Source organism: Theropithecus gelada, chromosome 16 (genome assembly GCF_003255815.1).
Source record: "Theropithecus gelada isolate Dixy chromosome 16, Tgel_1.0, whole genome shotgun sequence".
Taxonomy (NCBI): Eukaryota; Metazoa; Chordata; class Mammalia; order Primates; family Cercopithecidae; genus Theropithecus; species Theropithecus gelada.
The window spans coordinates 64,128,566-64,152,021 of NC_037684.1; the positions used below are offsets into that span (position 1 = coordinate 64,128,566).

Here is a 23,456-nt window from a genome sequence, read left to right on the forward strand (position 1 = left end):
GAGTGGGGGTGCGGGTGTTTGTGTTGGAAAATCCAACTGCGCCACTGGGCGGAGCGGCCCCCCCAGCCCCGGCCTGGGAGAAGGGGGGGCCGCTCGACCCCCTGGGATACCTTGGGGAGCCTGAACACCTGGGACCCCCCCCCAGAACCAGGTAACGGGGAGCCGCGAGGACGTCTGGAAAGAGGGAAACCTTCCCCGTGCAGCGGGGCAGGACGCCTGAGTCTCTGGAGGGGTAGAGCTGGGGATGGACGTTGGGGTCTTGGGAAGGGCACTGGGAAGAAGACTGGGGCGAAGGTCATGGGTCCCCTAGAAGAGAGTACGGCGGGGAAGGAGGAAGAACTGGGAGGCAGATGTCTCAGGTTCCAGATGTCCAGAGGGGCCTGAAAGGACTCCCCGTTCCCCTTGGGCTGGGATTCCCTTTCCCGATTCCAGGGCGGGGCGGGGCGCGGTGGTCCTCACTGAAGGGCAGGACTAAAGGGCAGAGTTTGCAGACAGGCCAATGCCATGGCCCAGTAAGGTCAGATGGGTCAGACTTGGGTGTGTCCCGGTCCCAGGGCTACTTAAAGTCTCCCTCCAGTTCTCTTCGCGGGTAGGTGTAGAAGCCGCAGCCTGACCTTCCCACCAGCGGCCCCGAGAGCCTCCCAGCGGCAGCCTTCGCCTCTATCCCATTCCCCCCACTGCGCCTCCCCTTCACTCCGTCTCGCCCCGCTAGCCTCCTCATCCCTAGTTCTGCTCCCACTCTGCCGTTCCCGAGCCCTCGCGCGCCCCGCACGGCTTCTCGGTGCGGAACCTTCCCAACGTAGCCACAAGATGGCGAGGGCGAGACGCGCACCCAGGGCAGCTGGGAGTGCGGGTGGGGGATGTGACCGTGAAAGTAGTGAAGCCCCCCGCCCCGGTCCGAGGGAAAGGTGGGCTGAGGCCCCCACTTCACTTCCTGTCATCTGGGCCCCCTCACAGGAAATTGTGGGCAGGAGGTCGCAGCGCAGAAGATGGGGAGGAGGCTGGGGACTCTCTCAATCTCCACCTCTCCGGGCAGGGGTAAATAGTGGGGAGGGGGGCACGCGGGGCGGTTGCTAAGCGACGTAGATTCGTTTCCTGTTTGCTGCAGCTTATGTTATGACACTGAGGGGGGAGGTTAGAGACAGCGGAGGGCCAGAAGACTGTAGGGAAGGTCGAGGGCAGGACGCCTGGTTCCCGGGACAGGAAGAGCCCTGGGAGGAAAGCGGGGAGGCAGCGAGCTGCGCCGCGACCGAAGGGGACTCGGCGATTGTCCGGAGGTGGGAGGGACCGAGGCGCAGCGTTCACCTCGGCTCCCCTTCCCTCACCGGGGTTGCTTGCCTTGTTGCCAGAGTAACTGGTGGGCGAGAATTGGGAGCCGGATTCCCGAGCTCTCCCGTCCGCCCAATCCGCTCCAGCGGTCGGCCCTGACGTCAGGGCCCTGGCAGCCAATGCGGAAGGGGCATGATAGCGACAGGAAAGGGAGAGGGGAGGGGCAGCGGCGGAGACTGGGAGGCAGCAGCTGCCCGGGACCCGCACGTGCACTCCCACACGCTCGCGCCCACCCCCCGCCCTGCGCCGCACGCGCCCGAGCACCCCCTTGCGCCTGCGCGGCGAGCCGGGCGCCCCCTCCCCTGTGTGGCGTCCGTGTAAAGCCACCGAGGCTGCGCTCCTCAGCCCTTGGGAACCCACATGTCTCGGTCGGTCTGCACCGTTTCACGGGTCGCGACCATAATGCCCAACCTGGCTCGGGAGGGTCGACTACCTGTTCCCCACCTCCCCCCAGCTGGCGCCCCACACTCCCAGGTGGGCTGGGCGGAGCTGTGGTTTCCGGCCCCATCTGCTCGGCCGCTGCCTTCCCGGGCTCTGGCTTAGGTTGCTTTCCCAAGAGAAAGCGAGCGGGTACCAGCGCCCCTTCCCAAGGCTTCTCCCGCCTGGGGCCAGCTGCTGTTGGTGGCGGGGGAGGGCACTGCGGGGAAGCCCCGGACGGCCCAGGTGATTCTTCTGGGCCATCACGCCCCTTCTTCGCGTGAATTCCTGCTCTTTGATGTGCACCAAAACCCTTCCCATTCCTAACGTTTCCTCCTCATTCGCCCCGGCGTTCTTTGCACCTCCCTCGGCTCCTTTCGGGCTCTCTGTCCCTGTCTCCACTCGTCCTTCTCCGCTTCTCCGGGTTATATAACTCTTCCTCTCGCCGTGTCCTGGTTTCAACTCCACAGACTCCGCCCTGGAACAGCGCGGGGAGGGGCGGGAGAGTTGGGGACCCAGACAGATTCCGGCTGGCGGCCGGCTGGGGCACGGGGGATCCTGCAGATGGAAGACGGAGCCCCGCGGGACCCGGTGCCCCCGTCCCCGCCTGCCGGCCCCCACCGAGATCTCGCCCAGGAGAGAGAAGGCACAGTATCTCCGAGGGGCGTGTCGGGCCGACTCCCGTCAGAAATGTGGGTTGGGAGGTCAGGGCTGCAGGCGGAGAGGAGGAGACAGGCAAGAGGCCTGAGTCCCTGGGATTGGAGTCGTATTAGGGGTAAAAGAGATAAGGACGCCTGGGTTTCTTCTTATGTCTCCTTTTTGGGTTCCCAGAATTCCTAAGGGTGTTTCCAGGAAGCTTAGCGAGCACACCCACTCCGCCCCGTAGGGGTCAAAGGTCTGTGTTAGAGGTGGCCTGGGATGATGTCACCAGTGCACGTGCCCCGGGATGGTTGCCAGGCAATGAGGCTTCCTCCCCCTTCTATTCCCTCCCACCTCTGCCCCGAGTCCAGTTCCAGTCCCGTGCCATCTCTTTCCCCTCTCCCTTCCCTTGGTCTTAGCATCCTGCAGGTGGGAAACCCCGGCCTGGAGTTTTGTGAGGGGGAGGGGCACGGGTGTGGTGTGGCTGAAAGACTTTGCCCCTTGGCTGGGCTGAGGGAGCCTTGGGTCACTTTTCCCTAGATTGGCATCGAAGAGCTTCCCCTCTAAGGCTCCGCCCCCATAGAAAAAGCTACCTAGCCGTCTTTTTACTTTACCACCTGCTGCAGGGCCAAGTGTCCTATTGCCCCCTTCCCCAGATTGATTTGAAGTGGGAGTGGTTGAAAGACGGAAGAGTTGTGTGTAGTATGGGGTACACACCAGCTTATCCCTGACGTCCCCTTAATGGCACACCCCCATCAGCAAACAATGAAAGGAAAAGGGTCAAGAAACAGTATTAGGCTGAAAAGTCACGGTCTTTATTGTGTGTATGTAGGTGAATCGGTTTGTAGCCTCTCACTTGGTGGAGGGAGACTCAGTTGATCGCTATGGTGGTTCTTCTCTATTAAGTGCTAGGGTTGGTGATGGTATTGGAGTAACTCGGTTTGTGCTTTTATGTACCTTAGAGCTTGGACTGTCAGACCTGGATTCTAATTACAGCTCTGTCACTTAGTGCCTACTAGGACTTGGAAAGGTCGGAACCTCTCTGAGCCTCGTATGTTAATCTTGAAAATTTAAATATCAACACCTACCTTGAAGGCCGCTGGGAGGAAAAAAATGAGATAATCTTTGCAAATCACTTAGCACAGTGCCTGGCACAGAATGAACACAGAATGAGTGCTTGTTGTTATGAAATACTTTTATTATTAAATGGTGTTAGTTATTAGTTTATTATTATTGCTGTGGGTCTGCTCCAAACCAGCAGGAACCCTAGGAGTTTGTTAAGGGGGAGTGGATAGTTTGTGTTAATTTGGAGATTGGGGTTAGGGGGCTGGGGATTAGCTTCAACTGCTTTGTGCATTTTATTTGATGAAGGCTTTAGGCAGATTTGTATTGCTTTATTTAGGATTATATTTTCCCCTCTTGGAGAAGAAATAGCTAAGACTATTCCGTGGGCCTTGAAAATAAAATAATTGTATTGTGGTTCTTGATTTTGAAGCAAGACCCCAGTCCCCTCCCATGTTGATCTCTGGAGCCTTTCATTTTGCAAAGGGACTCCACAGTTTCTCTAGTGGGGACAGGGCTAGGCTGAGGGGTGTGTAAAAGGTTGGGGTAGGTGGGTGGAGAGAGACTAGTGCTGGGGGCTGCGGGGGGGGGGCGGGTAGTTAAAGGAAGAGACCGGAAGGGAGGAGGAGGGAGCCTGCTGGTGGGGAGGGAGGGAGGGGAGGAGGAGGTGGAGGAGGAGGAGGAGGAGGAGGGAGGGGGTTGGGGAGAGCCTGCTACAGTTCTTTGTTTGACTCCGGGACTCAGGGACGGGGAGGAGGAGGGAGGGAGGCAGAGGCTGCAAGCGCCGGGGCAGGCCCAGGAGGCAGAGGAGGGACCGTCTCCCCCGCCCCCCCAGCCCCCACTCCCCCCCCTGCTGCTTCCCCCCCTCCCTACCCGGACTCCGGGGGCACCGCCGGGGGACAGACACCCAGCAGGTAACCCCGGCCTGGCTCGCCCTCCCCTCTCTGATTTTCCTCCACACCTTCCCGGATGACCCCTTTTCCCCTTTCCGTCTCCCCGTTTCCCCCCGGCCTTGCCTCTTTTCCCTGGCCTTCCTTGTTCCATCGCCCCCACTTGGGCTTGTCGCCCGCTGGCCGCGCCGGCGTCTCGTGCAGCCTGATTCCCTTCTCGCCCGACAGCCTGTGCGTCCTAGGTCTGCCCAGGGCACCTTTTGGGGCTCTGTCTGGCTGCTGCTTTGGGCTCTTGCTTCCCTTCTGACCTGTCCCCTGGGGCTCTCGGGGAGGAGGGAGTCCCTGCCTTCTCTTGCTCCCCCCCAGTTCCCCGCCTCCCCAACTCTGGCCCCCTTTCTCCTTCTAGCAGTCTCTAGGGGTGGGGAGAGAACCGGAATTTAGGGGGCCCCCTGGAGGGGCAAGGGGCTGTGTGTCGCTGGGGAAAGGGGTTGTGAGTGTGTGTAGGGTGGGGGTGGGGGGGCAGTTAGATACCTGGCTGCCTCTCTGTTGTCCCTTTAAATGGCCCTCACATTTCTGGGGACTCGTGGGGGGGAGGTGGCAAGCCGCCTGCCTGGGGGGCAGGGCCCTTGGTTCGTCCACACAATCAGGGGTGGTAATGATTTAAAGGGACAGCCTCGGTGTGGCCACTGCCACCCTGTGCCGGCGGGAGGGGGAGCCGGCAGGCCATGTCTGGGGAGGCTTGGCTGGTGAGCAGGGCATTTGAGGCTGAGTCTGTTGCTGGGCCTGCCAGGTCTGGGACAGTGCTGCGGCTGGGAAGGTGCAATGAGGGGTGACAGCCTGCCTGGGGGGTACACAGCCTGGGCTTTTTCCCAGGGCCTCACCTTTGGCTCTACCGACTCCTTGGCCAAGAATCCTTGAGTCCAAACTATGGAGTCTGTCGGCCACCAGGTAGGGGCCACCGGCTGGTCTGCAGGGCAGGGGTCTGGCCTGGGCACTTTGGAGCTGGCACTTCAGCTTCTCCTTTTGTTGTTTGGCTCTGTGCACAAGAAAGCCCCAGCCCCTCCCCCAGCCCAGCTCCCCCTTCCCGTCCACATGCCCCCCTCACACATACACACACACACACACAAACACACACACCCCAGCTGTTGGACAGATGAATTACAGCCTCCGGCTTGGGGCCAGGGCTGGTGAGGGATTAAAGCTCTGGGGCTGGCCCTTTAAATGGCTGTTAGCCCCTCCCCCACTTTGTTGTCCAGACACCCCTCACACACCCCTCTGACCCCCTAAGCTGCCCCCTCATTCCTCCTCTTGGTCTGTCCTAAAGTCTGCCCACTCTGCTCTCTAGCCCTTCCCAGAGTCCCTCCCCCAGCACAGCCGCAGAACACAGATGCCACACATTACATGTACACACTCCCTGCTCCCAGGTTGTGAGCCTCCCTGTCCTGGAGAGTTCTAGCCTCAAGCTCCCTTCCCCAGCAGTAGGGCCTTGCCTGCCTGACCTCTCCCACCTACAGCTGACCACTACCCTGGCCCAGTGAGGGGGCCTTGGTGGGTCAGAACTAGCACCTCCCTGGGGGCAATGTCATCAGCAGCCACAGAAGCTTGCAGAACGTTGCATCATGGAGACTGGGGGCTAGAGGCCTGAGTCTCTGGGGCAAGGGGAAGGATGGGGGCTGGAAGGCTAGGGAATATAGAGATTAGATTGGGACCCCAAGTGTTTGGGTCCATAAGGGCAGAGAACTATGATTAAGGGAGCAGAAAACATAGGTCCCTGAGGAGCAAGTCTGAGGGGAGGGCCGACTTAGCTCTGACCCCTGATGGACACCTGATTCTTGGCCTTGGACCTACGCTAAAAGACCTAGCTTCTTGTCTATGAGGGTTGGGAAGGGAGTGGGCCTCTATCACCTTCTTAGGCCACATAAGAGGAAGGAGGTGATGGGGAAACAGGATATTGCCTTGGGGTTGGCAGGGAGGGGAGGCTTGCAGCAGAGGCTACTTCCAGGCTCAGGCCCAGACTCAGAGTTCTTGCAGGGGAGGATGGCCCCTCCCTGTTAGGCCCGTTCATCTAGTCTGGCTACCTGTGCTGCTAGCCAAGACCTGCCTGCACCCGCCTGGGGGAAGACAAGAGGGCAGAGTCCAGAGGGTGGGGTTGACTGTCTGGTGTCTTCATAAGGTTGGAGAGGACACAGAGCTGAAGGAAGAGGGTCTGCATGCCCTAGTGCTGGGACTCAGGCTGGCTTGGGTGCAGATGTCAGGGCAGCTGGGGCCACTCTGGGGCTAGGGAGTCTCAGCAGGAAGGTCTTGTCAGAAGAGGGATCACGGGTTGGGGGTCTACTGTAGACTTACTCAGATGCCATATCATGGCCCCTTCCCAACTGATCCAGCCTGCTTCCTAAAGGGGAAGGTTGGATGACCACTTTGGGGATGGCTTTTTCTGCTTGCCATGGAAACAGATTCTCCCATCGTATCTGACCACCAGAGCCAGGTTTCTCCTTAATGAGGGGGGCAGGGAGCCCAGGGAAATTCTCCAGCCTGGGAGACCCCCCACCTCTAACTGACTTTTTTCTTTTAGGTTCCCCCCAGGGCAACATGCCAGCCCCGTAGCACTGCCCACCCCACCCACTGTGGTCTGTTGTGCCCCACTGCTGGGGTGCTGGTTCCAATGAGACAGGGCACAGCAAACTCCATCTGGTAAGTCCTGTCTGAGTGGCCGTCTCTCCCCAGCAGTCTTAACTCTGCACCGCATGGTTGGAGATGCTTCATATGATCTGGGTCATGCCCACTCTTCAGAATGGTCCTGTCCAATTCTAAGCACCCCACCATGTGGTGCTTGAGTGGTTCAGCCCTCCTGGTTTATGGACCTCCCTTCTGTCTCCTATAAATGGTTCAGCCCTGTACTTCACCAGCCTCTCCACTACTACCAAAAAATCTTTCCCCCACTATCTCCCTAGTGCTACAACTCAGTTGCTTATTGAATGAAGATGGAGTTTGCAAGCTGAAAAGTGGATATGAGCTACCCTGGAGGAATTTTTTCTTGGTAGGGAAAGGGCTTTATCCTTATAGGAGTTATTGAACACCCTAGTTTTGGAGTGTTCAGAATTTATTTGGGGAGATACTGGAGATCACTGCCAGCCACAGCAGTCTTGGCATTTCACCTTTCCTTCCAGATCTCTTTCAGTCCCATTCTCTCCCCACTGCACTACAGCATTTGCCCCCATACCTAAGTCTTACTCTTCTGCTTCCCTCTCTCCTGTCAGTTCTCTGCCTGAGGCCCTGCTTTATTTCTCATTCCTTTGTAGGAGAAAAGGGAAGATAATCCCTAAGCCAGGGGCTTACGTTCTCTGTGTGGTGTTCTTCCTCATTACATATGGGATTTCTTGAGTGGGACTGTTTTCTTCTATGTGTCTCTCACTATTTTGCATGATGTTTTGCACACTGGGGTGCATGGTGGATTTGTGTTGAATAATGTTAACTGAATGAGCTTCATTACCAAGAACCTATGACTTCTGAGATTTGCTGCACAGCCTCCTACCTTCTGTAGAGGACGTGAGACATTGGGGATGGTAACATGGGTAAAGCTGAGAGGAAGGTTGGCCCCAGGAGATGGCCCGTGAGGATAAAACTGAGGGAGAGTAGGACAGAGGCAGTATATAAGCATGGTAAGAATGTGGTTCTGGAAAGAAGCCTAGCTCTTTCATTCTTCACCTGCAGAATGACTTTGGCCAAGTCACCTAGCCTCTCTGGGTCTCAATTTCCTCATCTGTAAAATGGGGGTAATCAGAGTACCCTCTATGTCAGGTTTTGGGGAGGAGTAAAAGAAATGCTTGTAAAATAATACAGTGCCTGGTATGTAACAAATATTCACGAAATGCTAGCAATTGCCACTACCACAGTGGGAGCCACAGGGAGCTGTGAGGATAAGCAGGGATGTCGAGGGATGGGGCAGAACTTGACAGAAGGCAGACAGACCTCCAAATTCTTGACTCAGAGTGATCACTGATCCAGCGAGACGTCAGAATCCAGAGGAGTGTAGGCAAGGAGTCAGCAGGGTGGGCCTGTGCCAGTGTCGCCCCGACTCTGTTCAGTAACATGAAGGCAAACACAGAAGGGCATGTGCGGAGACACACGTGATCACGCTAGTGATGCAGAGGCAGACCCAGACAAAAGACCGAGACAGGAGCTAGGCAGACACACAGACAGAGACAGCCCCGCGGAGTCATGTAGACAGGGATAATGACAGGAACGCGTCAGACACAGGCACAGAGGGAGACAAGATGAGCAGATATGCAGGTGCACACGGAGACAGACACCGGGACCCACGCACAGCCGACCGTGTCAGACAGACTGGTGAACACAGCGCCCAGTCAGAGGCAGACACAAGGCCTGCAGTGACACATAGCGGGCCGGGGCCGGCACCGTCACTCCTCGGTGGGGGGCGGGGAGGGGCCGGCAGCCAGGGGAAGGCTGGGGAAGGGAATCCCGGGCGGGCGGCCTGCCCGGGTGGCTGAGTCACAGCGGATCCTCAGCCGGCGGCCCTCCCCTCCGCCTCCCCCTCCCCCAGGTAAGAAGCGAGCCTGTAACCCCTCGCTTCCACCAGGCGTGCTGAGAACGGGCAGGGAGCGGGTTGCGACCAATGTCCTGGACCGCCCCACCTCGACGCGCGCGCAGCATGCCCACTGATTGTCGGCTCGGTAAAACACTATTTGTGGGCTCTTGTCTCTGGCCGTCACGTGAGTTTGCGTGCGCACTTCAGGCCTCTTACCACGCGTCCCGCGCGGCTGCGGCGCTGCGCGGAGGGGCTCCTCGGCTCAAGCCCAGAGAGAGTTAAGTGGGTGTGATTGATGGAGTATTTCTCTCTTGGGGCTCCAGCGGGGGCGGGGATGTAGGGGGTCGGTTAAAGTCCCGAGTCCAGGGCCCGGATGGAGGGGGCGGAGCTGGGCTTTGCCGGGAGTGCCCGGATGGAGGGGGTGTGGCCTCGGCGGGAGCGGAATTAACCCTTTCAGAGCCGCTGGCTCTCAAGGTTGTGGGTCGGGTCGGGAGAGGCTGGAATGTCTGCCTCAGAAGTATATCAGCCTCCCAGCCTGGCTCTGGCCGCGTGCGTCTACCTCTCGCCTGTCTCCGAGGAGTCTGTGGGTGTCAGTCTTTGTGCCTGTCCGTGGTCCCCTCCCCTTGGTTAGTATGGACACCGGGAGTCAGGGAGGGTTATTCTTGACCCAGAGCGAGAGTGGAGGTGAGAGTGGAGCGCGAGCCGGCGGCGGCTGGGGAACAGGTGCAAGCGCCGCGTCGGGGCTGCCCGGCACGGGGAGGGGCCATCGTGGGGGAAGACGAGAGGGGAAATTCCGCGGGACCGGTGGTGAGCCGGTGTGTGGGCTGAGGAGTTGTGTCTGCCTCTGACTGTGTGTCTGTGTGTGTTCAGGGAGGCGGGGGCTGAGTCAGTGGGAAGAGGGGAAGGTTTTCTGGGTGACTCACGCTCCCCCACCCCAAACCTGAATCAGAGCCCGAGGGAGGGCTTTGTACGGGGGGCGAGTGAGGAGTCCAGCGCCTGTGTCCCGGGTGCGGACAAGGATCCGAGGTTGCTGGCCAGAATGAGTGTGTGTTTAGTGTACAGGAAGTTTTGTTTTCAAGTGAGGGCTTTGTATTCTTGGGTGCCGGCGTGGGGCTTTGTGGATAAAGGTGGAAGAGCAGGGGGCTGGAGGGACAGCACTCACTGACTTAGGGAAAGCTGAGTCAGTTCCCCGTGGGAAAGGGGAAGTGGCAGAGGGGAAGTGTCATCATCGCCGAAGGGGAAGCTGCCTTTCCTGGTAACTGGCGGCGCTCTTGGGACCACTTCCCAAGCAGGCATCTGCTCCTCTGTTGTCTGGTTCCCCGGCTCCCCCACCACGTCTGGTCCTTGGGTCTCCTCCCCGCCCCTGCCTCGGTACTCGGGTGGGGGCAGTCTGGGAGTGCCATACTTGACCACAGTTCAGCGCTGTACCTGGCTTGGTTACTGATGGAAAGGATGCTGTCTCTAGTGAGGAGAGAGTTCTGACAGTAATACCACGTGAACCGCGGAGAGGGTCCGCGGGGCCCAAGCGCCCACAAGGGCTCGGCGGGAGAGTGGCACGCAGGGACCTGTAGGGTCCAAGAGCTTCCATGCAAACAAACTACCTTACCCCTTCGGGAAGGAAGGTTCTTTTCACGAGAAACCCGTCTGCCCTTGTGGGCTGGGTGGAAATTTCCCCACAGCGCAGACTTCTCTCAGCGAAGGCGAACTTTCCAGCCACCCCCAACCCTTCGTCGCGCACTCTCCCCCGGCTTCCTGCCCGGCGCTTGCTCCAGCTGGAGCACTGGCCCCGCCCCCGCCGCTTTGTACTCGACACTCGGCTCTCGATGCTCTTTGTACTCTAGACTCTCAATGGACCGATCCCGGGAGCCGAGCCGGCTCCCTACCTGCGGGGACGCTGGGTAGGCGCGGAGGAGGCGCGGGGTCGCAGCTCCTGGGCTTAGAGGGGCAAGAAGGAAGAGCTGGGACTAAAGGGAAGGTGCCCAGGGGAGGAGAGCGCTGTGCCAGTCGGGGGTCCAGCCGGCACCAAAGCGAAGGGGTGGGGGGGGGGCGTGAAGGAGGAAGTGAAACGGGTTCTGGGTTCTTTAAGGGAGTGGGCGGTGAGAGTGGGACAAGAGTGATGTCACTGCCTGTCGGGCCCCGCCCTCATCCCTCCCTCAGGACCCCCCCCCCGTACATTTTACACACACCGCTTCCGCTGCGCAAGTAGCCACGTCACGGGCAACCCCCGAAATCCCCCCCTCCCTTGGGGGGCGGGGGCCACGTGGGCCGTGGGGAACCGCGTGGCCCCGGCGGGGAAGGGCAGAGAGGATACGCGAGCCACGAGAGAGGGGCCACTCGGGACCGCGGTGCGCGACTTCTCGGAAGTTGGGGGACTAAAAGGGGGTCTGATTTTGGGGGTCGGTCGGTATTGAAGACCCAGAAAGCCAGGGGAAGTAGAGGACCTGGAGCAACTGGATATGAGCCTGAGGGCTTGACCAAGGTTTGGGTCGGGGTCAGGCGTTGGGGGTAGAGCGCCCTGATAGCGGCGTGGACGGGTTTGGGTGCCGTGGAAGTCGCTGTGGCTGGCCAGCCCTAAGCAGTTATTAGGGGCGCTCGGGGTAGGGAGGTCTGTCACTGGGCGAGGTAAAGTGAGGAAGGGGAGGGACGTCTTTTTTGCGTTCTGCATCCGTCTGCCGTCCGTCGGTCTTGCGGTGGCCGGGCGCGGTGCTACTCGAGCGGCCTGGCCACGCGTGGCCACCGGCGGCTCTGGGTGCGTGAGGCTTGCGGGTAGCGCCAGCCCCCACGCCGGCCGGGGCGTGCGACTCACCGGCCTCATCCGCATGCGTCTTGTCCTGGCTGCCTTCTGGCCCTGACGGCCGGAGTGTCAGATCCTAGATGGGGACCCAAGGTGGGAGCCGCGGGGTCACATCGGGGTCACCCCGGGCTGAGCCCGTCTGACCGGCTCCGGCGCCCCTCCTCCCCGGGCCACCGCTGCCGGGCTCACCTCGCTCCCATTGGTTCCGGCCAGGCTGTTACTGAGGCGGAGACACGGGTGATGATTGGCTTTCTGGGGAGAGAGGAAGTCCTGTGATTGGCCAGATCTCTGGAGCTTGCCGACGCGGTGTGAGGACGCTCCCACGGAGGCCGGGTAAGCGGCCGCTGCGTTGCGGGTCGGCCGGGTGACTCCGGACTGGAAGCCTAGCAGCGAAGCTACCCCGTCCCTCTGACCGGCCTTTTGGTTCCCTGCCACACACGTCCCGGCTCCCAGCCACACTCCTGGGCCTCTAGGGACTGGTTGGGCTGGGTGGGCCTCCCTTTGGGGAAAGCTAAGGCCGGGCCCTTTACACAAATGACAGATTGGTGGATGCCACAGTCCACCCATCCCAGCCCCTGGGTCTTGACTATGTGCTGGCCAGCTCGTCTCACTCCTTTTCCTCCTCTCTGTAGAATTGGCTGTGAAAGGACCCAGGAAGCCATCTGGGGGTAGCGGGCACTCTTATCAAAGCGGCTGGAGCCGGACCATCGTCCCAGAGAACTGGGGCAGGGGGCCGTGCCCAATCTCCAGGGCTCCTGGGGCCACTGCTGACCTGGTAAGGGAAAATCTGGGACTGAGCTGGCTGGATGTACACTGGCAGCTCTGGTTTTGCCTGCAGTAAGAGCGTAATTTCTTATCCCCAACTCAGGCTGGATGCATCGGGCAGTGGACCCTCCAGGGGCCCGCGCTGCACGGGAAGCCTTTGCCCTTGGGGGCCTGAGCTGTGCTGGGGCCTGGAGCTCCTGCCCGCCTCATCCCCCTCCTCGTAGCGCATGGCTGCCTGGAGGCAGGTGAGAATTTGGGGCCCTCTGTCTCCAGGCACACCTCTTTCCATTTCTGTACCCCTCAATCTGTGCCATTCTCCCTGGGTTCCTGTCATTCTGTGGGTTTCTGTGCATCAGCCCCCTCGTGCCTAGGTAGGACAAGATTGCTCCTTCTTGCTGTACATAACAGACTCCTTCTCTCTCCAGATGCTCAGCCAGCATTGGGCAGCCCCCGCTTGCTGCTCCCCTACCCCCTTCACATGGCAGTAGTTCTGGGCACCCCAACAAACCATATTATGCTCCAGGGTGAGTGGATATTTGAAGGTTCTGGGGGTGGGAGGTAAGGCTGGGGCCTTGAAAGAGTCCCCTTAAGCCCAAACCCAACCCACACCCCCACCCCTTCTGCTCTGTAGGGCGCCCACTCCAAGACCCCTCCATGGGAAGCTGGAATCCCTGCATGGCTGTGTGCAGGCACTGCTCCGGGAGCCAGCCCAGCCAGGGCTTTGGGAACAACTTGGGCAACTGTACGAGTCAGAGCATGATAGTGAGGAGGCCACACGCTGCTACCACAGCGCCCTTCGATACGGAGGAAGCTTCGCTGAGCTGGGACCCCGCATTGGCCGACTGCAGCAGGTACGAGGAGGCAGGGCATGGGGGACAGGATTGTACAATTGTGCCTTCTGGCTCAGTGCCCCGCCTGACATGTGTTCCTGCCCTGTGTCCCCCCACCCCCAGGCCCAGCTCTGGAACTTTCATACTGGCTCCTGCCAGCACCGAGCCAAGGTTCTGCCCCCACTGGAGCAAGTGTGGAACTTGCTACACCTTGAGGTGAGGCTGGCACTGGATGGGTTAGGGAGGAAGGCCAGGCTGTGCCTGCACCCGTGCCATTTTCTCTTCTCTCTTTTTGTTCTCAGCACAAGCGGAACTATGGAGCCAAGCGGGGAGGTCCCCCGGTGAAGCGAGCTGCCGAACCCCCAGTGGTGCAGCCTGTGCCTCCTGCAGCACTCTCAGGCCCCTCAGGGGAGGAGGGCCTCAGCCCTGGAGGCAAGCGAAGGAGAGGCTGCAACTCTGAACAGGTGTGGGTATAGGGGGGCCAGCAGGCAGTAAGTAGGCAGGACTTGGGCAAGGAACGGGATTCTCACACTCTCTTCTCTCCTAGACTGGCCTTCCCCCAGGACTGCCACTGCCTCCACCACCATTACCACCACCACCACCGCCACCACCACCCCTGCCTGGTCTGGCCACCAGTCCCCCATTTCAGCTAACCAAGCCAGGGCTGTGGAGTACCCTGCATGGAGATGCCTGGGGCCCAGAGCGCAAGGGTTCAGCACCCCCAGAGCGTCAGGTGAGCCCCTGCCTGTTGCCTTTCACCTCTCACCTGCAAGTGCCATGCTCTCTATTCTTCACCCTACATCCCCGTTTATCTCCTATAGGAGCAGCGGCACTCGCTGCCTCACCCATATCCATACCCAGCTCCAGCGTACACCACGCATCCCCCTGGCCACCGGCTGGTCCCGGCTGCTCCCCCAGGCCCGGGCCCCCGCCCCCCAGGAGCAGAGAGCCATGGCTGCCTGCCTGCCACCCGTCCCCCCGGAAGTGACCTTAGAGAGAGCAGAGTTCAGAGGTCGCGGATGGACTCCAGCGTTTCACCAGCAGCAACCACCGCCTGCGTGCCTTACGCCCCTTCCCGGCCCCCTGGCCTCCCCGGCACCACCACCACCAGCAGCAGTAGCAGCAGCAGCAACACCGGTCTCCGGGGCGTGGAGCCAAACCCAGGCATTGTGAGTGACAACTGCGGGTGAAGGGGGGCATGGGTGGAGCCTGTCTTGAGGTGGCCCGAGCAATGCTCTGACCACCCGCTTCTACACTTGCAGCCCGGCGCTGACCATTACCAAACTCCCGCGCTGGAGGTCTCCCACCAGGGCCGCCTGGGGCCCTCGGTGCACAGCAGTCGGAAACCGTTCTTGGGGGCTCCCGCTGCCACTCCCCACCTATCCCTGCCACCTGGACCTTCCTCACCCCCTCCACCCCCCTGTCCCCGCCTCTTACGCCCCCCACCACCCCCTGCCTGGTTGAAGGGTCCGGCCTGCCGGGCAGCCCGAGAGGATGGAGAGATCTTAGAGGAGCTCTTCTTTGGGACTGAGGGACCCCCCCGCCCTGCCCCACCACCCCTCCCCCATCGCGAGGGCTTCTTGGGGCCTCCAGCCTCCCGCTTTTCTGTGGGCACTCAGGATTCTCACACCCCTCCCACTCCCCCAGCCCCAACCACCAGCAGTAGCAACAGCAACAATGGCAGCCACAGCAGCAGCCCTGCTGGGCCTGTGTCCTTTCCCCCACCACCCTATCTGGCCAGAAGTATAGACTCCCTTCCCCGGCCTCCCAGCCCAGCACAGAACCCCCAGGACCCACCTCTTGTACCCCTGACTCTTGCCCTGCCTCCAGCCCCTCCTTCCTCCTGCCACCAAAATACCTCAGGAAGCTTCAGGCGCCCGGAGAGCCCCCGGCCCAGGGTCTCCTTCCCAAAGACCCCCGAGGTGGGGCCGGGGCCACCCCCAGGCCCCCTGAGTAAAGCCCCCCAGCCTGTGCCGCCCGGGGTTGGGGAGCTGCCTGCCCGAGGCCCGCGACTCTTTGATTTTCCCCCTACTCCGCTGGAGGACCAGTTTGAGGAGCCAGCCGAATTCAAGATCCTACCTGATGGGCTGGCCAACATCATGAAGATGCTGGATGAATCCATTCGCAAGGAAGAGGAACAGCAACAACATGAAGCAGGCGTGGCCCCCCCGCCCCCGCTGAAGGAGCCCTTTGCATCTCTGCAGCCTCCTTTCCCCACCGACACAGCCCCCACCACTACTGCTCCTGCTGCCGCCGTCACCACCACCACCACCACCACCACCACGGCCACCCAGGAAGAGGAGAAGAAGCCACCACCAGCCCTACCACCACCACCGCCTCTAGCCAAGTTCCCTCCACCCCCTCAGGCACAGCCACCACCACCACCACCCGCCAACCCGGCCAGCCTGCTCAAATCCTTGGCCTCCGTGCTGGAGGGACAAAAGTACTGTTATCGGGGGACTGGAGCAGCTGTTTCCACCCGGCCTGGGCCCTTGCCCACCACTCAGTATTCCCCTGGCCCCCCATCAGGTGCTACCGCCCCGCCGCCCACCTCAGTGGCCCCTAGCGCCCAGGGCTCCCCACAGCCCCCTGCTTCCTCGTCATCTCAGTTCTCTACCTCAGGCGGGCCCTGGGCCCGGGAGCGCAGGGCGGGCGAAGAGCCAGTCCCGGGCCCCACGACCCCCACCCAGCCGCCCCCACCCCTGCCTCTGCCCCCTGCTCGCTCTGAGTCTGAGGTGCTAGAAGAGATCAGTCGGGCTTGCGAGACCCTTGTGGAGCGGGTGGGCCGGAGTGCCGCTGACCCAGCCGACCCAGTGGACACAGCAGAGCCAGCGGACAGTGGGACTGAGCGACTGCTGCCCCCCACACAGGCCAAGGAGGAGGGTGGCGGGGTGGTGGCAGCATCGGTGACAGGCAGCTGTAAGCGGCGACAGAAGGAGCACCAGAAGGAGCACCGGCGGCACAGGCGGGCCTGTAAAGACAGTGTGGGTCGGCGGCCCCGTGAGGGCAGGGCAAAGGCCAAGACCAAGGCCCCCAAAGAAAAGAGCCGACGGGTGCTGGGGAACCTGGACCTGCAGAGTGAGGAGATCCAGGGGCGCGAGAAGTCCCGGCCCGATCTTGGTGGGGCCTCCAAGGTGAAGCCACCCACAGCTCCAGCCCCTCCACCAGCTCCTGCACCTTCTGCCCAGCCCACACCCCCGTCAGCCTCCGTCCCCGGAAAGAAGGCTCGGGAGGAAGCTCCAGGGCCACCGGGCGTCAGCCGGGCTGACATGCTGAAGCTGCGCTCACTTAGTGAGGGGCCCCCCAAGGAGCTGAAGATCCGGCTCATCAAGGTAGAGAGTGGTGACAAGGAGACCTTTATCGCCTCTGAGGTTGAAGAGCGGCGGCTGCGCATGGCAGACCTCACCATCAGCCACTGTGCTGCTGATGTTGTGCGCGCCAGCAAGTGAGTTGGCTGCTCGTGTGGCCCAGGGACAGGCTCTCTTCCCCCATCACCCTGATGTTTGTGTCTTCATTCCACTGTCCTCCCACAGGAATGCCAAGGTGAAAGGGAAGTTTCGAGAGTCCTACCTTTCCCCTGCCCAGTCTGTGAAACCGAAGATCAACACTGAGGAGAAGCTGCCCCGGGAAAAACTCAACCCCCCTACTCCCAGCATCTATGTATGTGTGCCACTTGGCCTCAGAACCACCCCTGCCAGAGGGTTCTAAGACAGTGTTGGGGACTGCTGGGGTGCTCTGAGCCTGGGCCAGGGCTCTGACCCCAGCTCTCCTGGTCATGTCTCAGCTGGAGAGCAAACGGGACGCCTTCTCACCTGTCCTGCTGCAGTTCTGTACAGACCCTCGAAATCCCATCACAGTGATCCGGGGCCTGGCGGGCTCCCTGCGGCTCAGTGAGTATGGAGGGCAGAAAGTGTCAGGGAGGGCTGCACGGGTCTGGGGCATGTAGGACCCTCTGAGAAATCCCACACTTGAAGAGTCAGGACAGTGGCTTTGAGGAGTCCACTGAGTGATGGGTCAACTGGCATTGGACTCTTCTCCCATCTGTCTCCAGCATTTGGCAAGGGGGAGGGGGCCATAGTCAGGGCCTGATGAGTCATTTCTGAATTTTTTGTGATTAAGGATGAGAAGAATACAGATTTTAGAAAAACCCTGAAGACCTGTGATTTTGGGGCTCTCTCTCAGTCTTTTGTTGTGCAAAATTTCAAACACATACAAAATTAGAGGAAGCTGTATAGAAATACAAAGGTCAATCTTGTCTCCTTTATACCTGTATGTCCTCCCTTCCCCACTCTGAGTTATTTGAAGCACATTTCAGGCTTTCACTTGACTGCATCTTTAATTGGATCCAATGGTAGCTCAAAGAAGCTGCTGTTTTGACTAGAAAGACTCCAAATGGGGAAAAAAAGAAGCTGCCATTGAGCACCTACTATGTGTCAGGTGCGGTGCACATGGCCACGCGCACACCTGGGAACACTGGTTGAGGGGCTGAGTCCTTGAGCAGCTGCAGGAGAAAGAGGGCTGGTGAGGATGCAGATAGAGGCCAGCACGCCCAGCTTCCTGTGGGGCTAGGGTTCCTGCCTATTTCTCCTGGACTGAGCTCTACTAAGCCTATGACCACCCTGTCAGAGCCCAGAGGAGTAGGAAGGGAAAGGGTCGGTTGGGTCCTTGGTCCTTATCCTCTGCCTCTGCCCCAACACCCTTGCTTGGCCCTCCCTTCCAGACTTGGGCCTCTTCTCCACCAAGACCCTGGTGGAAGCGAGTGGCGAGCACACCGTGGAAGTTCGCACCCAGGTGCAGCAGCCCTCAGATGAGAACTGGGATCTGACAGGCACTCGGCAGATCTGGCCCTGTGAGAGCTCCCGTTCCCACACCACCATTGCCAAGTACGCACAGTACCAGGCCTCATCCTTCCAGGAGTCTCTGCAGGTGAGACGACAATGTGGCAGAGGCAGGTCCTGGGACGGGGCTGCGGTGGGAGGGCTCTCGAAAGGTGTCTGACCCAGGTCTGCCTACCCTCTGGCTGAGCAGGAGGAGAAGGAGAGTGAGGATGAGGAGTCAGAGGAGCCGGACAGCACCACAGGAACCCCTCCTAGGTACCGTACAGGTGTGCCCCTTCCCTTTCTGCTTCCTTCCCCTCCCTCTGGTCTCCACCAACCTGTGCTCTTCGCCCCAGCAGCAGCACACCAGACCCGAAGAACCATCACATCATCAAGTTTGGCACCAACATCGACCTGTCTGATGCCAAGCGGTCAGTGGGGCTGAGGCCAGGGAAGTTGGGCCAGGAGTGCTGCTGGGACCTCGTGGCGGGGGCGGGGTATAGCTTCTCTCTTGTCGCACTTTCACGCCGCAGGTGGAAGCCCCAGCTGCAGGAGCTGCTGAAGCTGCCCGCCTTCATGCGGGTAACATCCACGGGCAACATGCTGAGCCACGTGGGCCACACCATCCTGGGCATGAACACGGTGCAGCTGTACATGAAGGTGCCGGGCAGCCGAACGCCAGGTGCGCTCCAAGCCTGTGCGCGCCGCTGCGGGAAGCGCTAGAGGAGGGGCTGGGCGCTCAGCTGTCAGCCAATGAGGGCAGAGGGCGGGGCTGTCGGGGATCGCAGCTCCGACCTGGCCAGCCATGCTGTTCTCTGTCGACCCCTGCAGGCCACCAGGAGAATAACAACTTCTGCTCCGTCAACATCAACATTGGTCCAGGCGACTGCGAGTGGTTCGCGGTGCACGAGCACTACTGGGAGACCATCAGCGCTTTCTGTGATCGGTGCGTGCCGTCCTGCGCAAGTCAGCCTGCCGCGTCCCCGCCCTCGGTCCCCAGTTCCCACCTGACTTGTGGCCACCCCGCAGGCACGGCGTGGATTACTTGACGGGTTCCTGGTGGCCAATCCTGGATGATCTCTATGCATCCAATATCCCTGTGTACCGCTTCGTGCAGCGCCCCGGAGACCTCGTGTGGATTAATGCGGGGACTGTGCACTGGGTGCAGGCCACCGGCTGGTGCAACAACATTGCCTGGAACGTGGGGCCCCTCACCGGTGAGAGGGTGGGGCAGGTGTTGGCATGGTGTGGGGCCTCAGCCGCAAGGCCTGGGAGGCTGGGGCTTGGAGAGCCGCCAGCAGTGAGGGAAGGGTCTTGGGCCTAGGTGTCTGGGGGCTGTTGGAGAGTCCTATTGTGATCGCCTCTGGCCCGCAGCCTATCAGTACCAGCTGGCCCTGGAACGATACGAGTGGAATGAGGTGAAGAATGTCAAATCCATCGTGCCCATGATTCACGTGTCATGGAACGTGGCTCGCACGGTCAAAATCAGCGACCCTGATTTGTTCAAGATGATCAAGTGAGGACCCTATTTGGGTGGGAGCCCACCTCCACTGACCGGTCCCTGTTCTTGTTCTTCCTGACTCCACCCCATTCTTACCTCTCTCCATCCTTGTCTGCCTGTGCCCCGAGTGTTACTGTGCTGGGGAGGCTAACTAGGTCCCTGTTGTCATGACCTTTCCTAGTGGTCCAAATAGACAAAAACCACAGGAAATTTCACCTATAACAGATGCCCAGGACAGAGGATGTGACCCAGACATGAAGCGGGGAGGTCTCTAGGGGAGGGCCCTGGGGCTGTCCACCCCTCTGCCCCTGCTCCAGCCCTGCACCAGGCTTCCTCCCTGCTGGTGGTCTCAACCCAACCCCACTGCTCCCCAGATTCTGTCTGCTGCAGTCCATGAAGCACTGCCAGGTACAGCGCGAGAGCCTGGTGCGGGCAGGGAAGAAAATCGCTTACCAGGGCCGGGTCAAGGACGAGCCAGCCTACTATTGCAACGAGTGCGATGTGAGTGGGCCGGCTCTCCTGCTCCCCTGCTCCCCCTGAGTGTCCACAGTGGCCCTCCCTTCCCCTGACTACCCTCTCCTCCCTGCCCCAGGTGGAGGTGTTTAACATCCTGTTCGTGACAAGTGAGAATGGCAGCCGCAACACGTACCTGGTGCACTGCGAGGGCTGTGCCCGGCGCCGCAGCGCAGGCCTGCAGGGCGTGGTGGTGCTGGAGCAGTACCGCACGGAGGAGCTGGCTCAGGCCTACGACGCCTTCACGCTGGTGAGGGCCCGGCGGGCGCGCGGGCAGCGGAGGAGGGCACTGGGGCAGGCTGCAGGGACGGGCTTTGGGAGCCCGGCCGCGCCTTTCCCTGAGCCTCCGCCGGCTTTCTCCCCCCAGGCCCCAGCCAGCACGTCGCGATGAGGCCGGACGCCCCGCCCGCCTGCCTGCCCGCGCAGGGCGCCGCGGGGCCACCAGCACATGCCTGGGCTGGACCTAGGTCCCGCCTGTGGCCGGGAAGGGGGTCGGGCCCAGCCCTTCCACCCCATTGGCAGCTCCCCTCACTTAATTTATTAAGAAAAACATTTTTTTTTTTTTTTTTTTTTGCAAATTTGAGGAAAAAAGGAAAAAAAATGGGAGACGGGGGAGGGGGCTGGCAGCCCCTCGCCCACCAGCGCCTCCCCTCACCGACTTTGGCCTTTTTAGCAACAGACACAAGGACCAGGCTCCGGCGGCGGCGGGGGTCACATACGGGTTCCCTCACCCTGCCAGCCGCCCGCCCGCCCGGCGCAGATGCACGCGGCTCGTGTATGTACATAGACGTTACGGCAGCCGAGGTTTTTAATGAGATTCTTTCTATGGGCTTTACCCCTCCCCCGGAACCTCCTTTTTTACTTCCAATGCTAGCTGTGATCCCTGTACATGTCTCTTTATTCACTTGGTTATGATTTGTATTTTTTGTTCTTTTTTTGTTTTTGGTTTTTAATTTATAACAGTCCCACTCACCTCTATTTATTCATTTTTGGGAAAACCCGACCTCCCACACCCCCAAGCCATTCTGCCCGCCCCTCCAGGGACCGCCCGTCGCCGGGCTCTCCCCGCGCCCCAGTGTGTGTCCGGGCCCGGCCCGACCGTCTCCGCCCGTCCGCCCGCGGCTCCAGCCGGGTTCTCATGGTGCTCAAACCCGCTCCCCTCCCCTACGTCCTGCACTTTCTCGGACCAGTCCCCCCACTCCCGACCCGACCCCAACCCCACCTGAGGGTGAGCAACTCCTGTACTGTAGGGGAAGAAGTGGGAACTGAAATGGTATTTTGTAAAAAAATAAAATAAAATAAAAAAAATTTAAAGGTTTTAAAGAAAGAACTATGAGGAAAAGGAACCCCATCCTTCCCAGCCCCGGCCAACTTTAAAAACACAGACCTTCACCCCCACCCCCTTTTCTTTTTAAGTGTGAAACAACCCAGGGCCAGGGCCTCACTGGGGCAGGGACACCCCGGGGTGAGTTTCTCTGGGGCTTTATTTTCGTTTTGTTGGTTTTTTCTCCACGCTGGGGCTGCGGAGGGGTGGGGGGTTTACAGTCCCGCACCCTCGCACTGCACTGTCTCTCTGCCCCAGGGGCAGAGGGGTCTTCCCAATCCTACCCCTATTTTCGGTGATTTTTGTGTGAGAATATTAATATTAAAAATAAAAGGAGAAAAAAAATCCTGTTTCACTAACGGCTGGTGATAGCAGGGAGAGTACCGGGAGGGCTGCAAGACCGTGATTGATGGGGAGGACTGCGCAGACCCTGGCGAGGGCGAGCCCCTCCCCGGAGGCGCCTGTGGAATGTCCAGGGCTCTGGTCCGCTCCTCGGGATGGGGGGTGCCTAATCCTAGAGCCGCATTCCAGGATAAGGGGGGTGGGGAGAGGCTGGGCCGGGGGAGGGGCAGGAAAGAGGGCTATAAGGGCAGCAGCCCAGGCGGGCGGAATCCAGGCGGGCCATGGCGGATGTCCCCGGGGCACAGCGAGCGGTTCCCGGTGGCGGCCCAGAGCCCCGGGACCCCCTGGACTGTTGGGCCTGCGCTGTGCTTGTAACAGCCCAGAATCTGCTGGTGGCTGCCTTCAATCTTCTCCTGCTGGCGCTGGTGCTGGGGACCATCTTGCTACCCGCTGTCACCATGCTGGGCTTCGGCTTCCTCTGCCATTCTCAGGTGAGCGTGCGTCCCCGGGTGTGCGTGTGAGTGTGGGTGTTGGTGTGTGGTGATGCTGGCGGTGGGGTCTATGGGCCACAACTTCAACCCGCCTGGGCTGTTTCCACCCCGTGCACAGTATGGCTCGGTCGGCTTGGGCCTGACGCCTCTTCTCCCACAGTTCCTGCGCTCCCAGGCACCCCCTTGCACCGCGCACCTGCGGGACCCCGGTTTCACGGCCCTTCTGGTCACCGGATTCCTGCTCCTCGTGCCGCTGCTCGTGCTTGCTCTGGCCAGCTACCGCCGCCTCTGCCTGCGCCTCCGCCTAGCCGATTGCCTCGTGCCCTACAGCCGAGCCCTTTATCGGCGTCGGCGCGCGCCGCATCCGCGGCAAACCCGGGCCTCACCAGGGTCCCAGGCCGTTCCTACATCAGGAAAGGTCTGGGTCTAATGACCCTCGAGTCAAGAACAACCCTGACGGCTGCCCTCCTTCTTACTCGGCCCAAGGACTTGAAGCCCGGCATCTTCCGACCTGCCCTGCCCCCACCCCTGCCCGAGCGGAGTCCTAGCATCCCCTTGGGAGCAGCAGCGTCAGTCGACCCAATGCTGAGGAAAGCCCCCACATCCCGGAAAACCCACTTTCCTTTCACTACCCACATCTCAATCCTGAACATCTGGGCTGGAACCTGCACACCTTCCCCTCAGCCCCGTCGTGAATGGGACAACAATCTCGTGCCCTCCTTTTATGGTGCAGCTCCTCCAGTATTTCCGGGGCTGGGGGGCGGGGCTGGAGGGGAAGGAGTGTCCACGCATCAATAAAGATTTAACGAACTGAACGTGCTCTGCAAACACAGGAGTGGCACAAGTACTATCACCCCTGCCCTGTGCCGAGGAACAGGAAACATGTGCCAGGGCCACAAATGAGCAGAGAGGAGCATCCTTCAGCCCCCTGGCCTTATCGCTTTTGTCCGTTCTTCCTGGCCAGAACTCAGAGATCTGTCCCTGACCCCAGGCACCTCCCCATCAATAGAGTGGCGGGGGCCCAGCCTCGGCCGCCTGCCCCTGCTCCCCTTGGGGACCTGAGCCCGTTCTCTGACCCCAGCTTAAAGGAACTCGGTGTTGCCAGGCCGGGGTGGGAAACAATGGGCCTTCCGGAGCAGAATGACACCCCCTCCCGCCACAATTCTGGAGCAGCAGCGTGGGAGGGAAGATGCAGG

The 23,456-nt window shown here is 60.5% G+C and overlaps 2 protein-coding genes across 3 annotated transcripts; both read left to right on the forward strand.

Moving 5' to 3' along the window:
* The first annotated feature begins 83 nt into the window (after positions 1 to 83).
* KDM6B (lysine demethylase 6B) lies at positions 84 to 21,772 on the forward strand. The gene is made up of 24 exons (XM_025363605.1): positions 84 to 151; positions 6,910 to 7,028; positions 11,891 to 12,010; positions 12,310 to 12,452; positions 12,546 to 12,687; positions 12,868 to 12,966; positions 13,074 to 13,293; positions 13,396 to 13,488; positions 13,575 to 13,736; positions 13,820 to 14,005; positions 14,094 to 14,441; positions 14,535 to 16,717; positions 16,806 to 16,932; positions 17,057 to 17,162; positions 17,993 to 18,198; positions 18,301 to 18,365; positions 18,449 to 18,520; positions 18,623 to 18,771; positions 18,921 to 19,035; positions 19,119 to 19,306; positions 19,464 to 19,605; positions 19,965 to 20,091; positions 20,183 to 20,353; positions 20,471 to 21,772. Exons 5-24 carry the CDS (start codon positions 12,551 to 12,553, stop codon positions 20,492 to 20,494), a joined length of 4,920 nt encoding a protein of 1,639 aa, XP_025219390.1. The 5' UTR covers positions 84 to 151; positions 6,910 to 7,028; positions 11,891 to 12,010; positions 12,310 to 12,452; positions 12,546 to 12,550; the 3' UTR covers positions 20,495 to 21,772.
* On the forward strand, positions 21,772 to 23,075 carry TMEM88 (transmembrane protein 88). Of its 2 annotated transcripts, none has more exons than XM_025363607.1 (2): positions 21,772 to 22,260; positions 22,421 to 23,075. In XM_025363607.1, exons 1-2 carry the CDS (start codon positions 22,051 to 22,053, stop codon positions 22,688 to 22,690), a joined length of 480 nt encoding a protein of 159 aa, XP_025219392.1. In that variant the 5' UTR covers positions 21,772 to 22,050; the 3' UTR covers positions 22,691 to 23,075. The 2 variants fall into 2 exon arrangements, with proteins under 2 accessions (XP_025219392.1, XP_025219391.1); XM_025363606.1 differs by having other exon boundaries at positions 22,048 to 22,260; positions 22,747 to 23,075.
* The last annotated feature ends 381 nt before the right edge of the window (positions 23,076 to 23,456 follow it).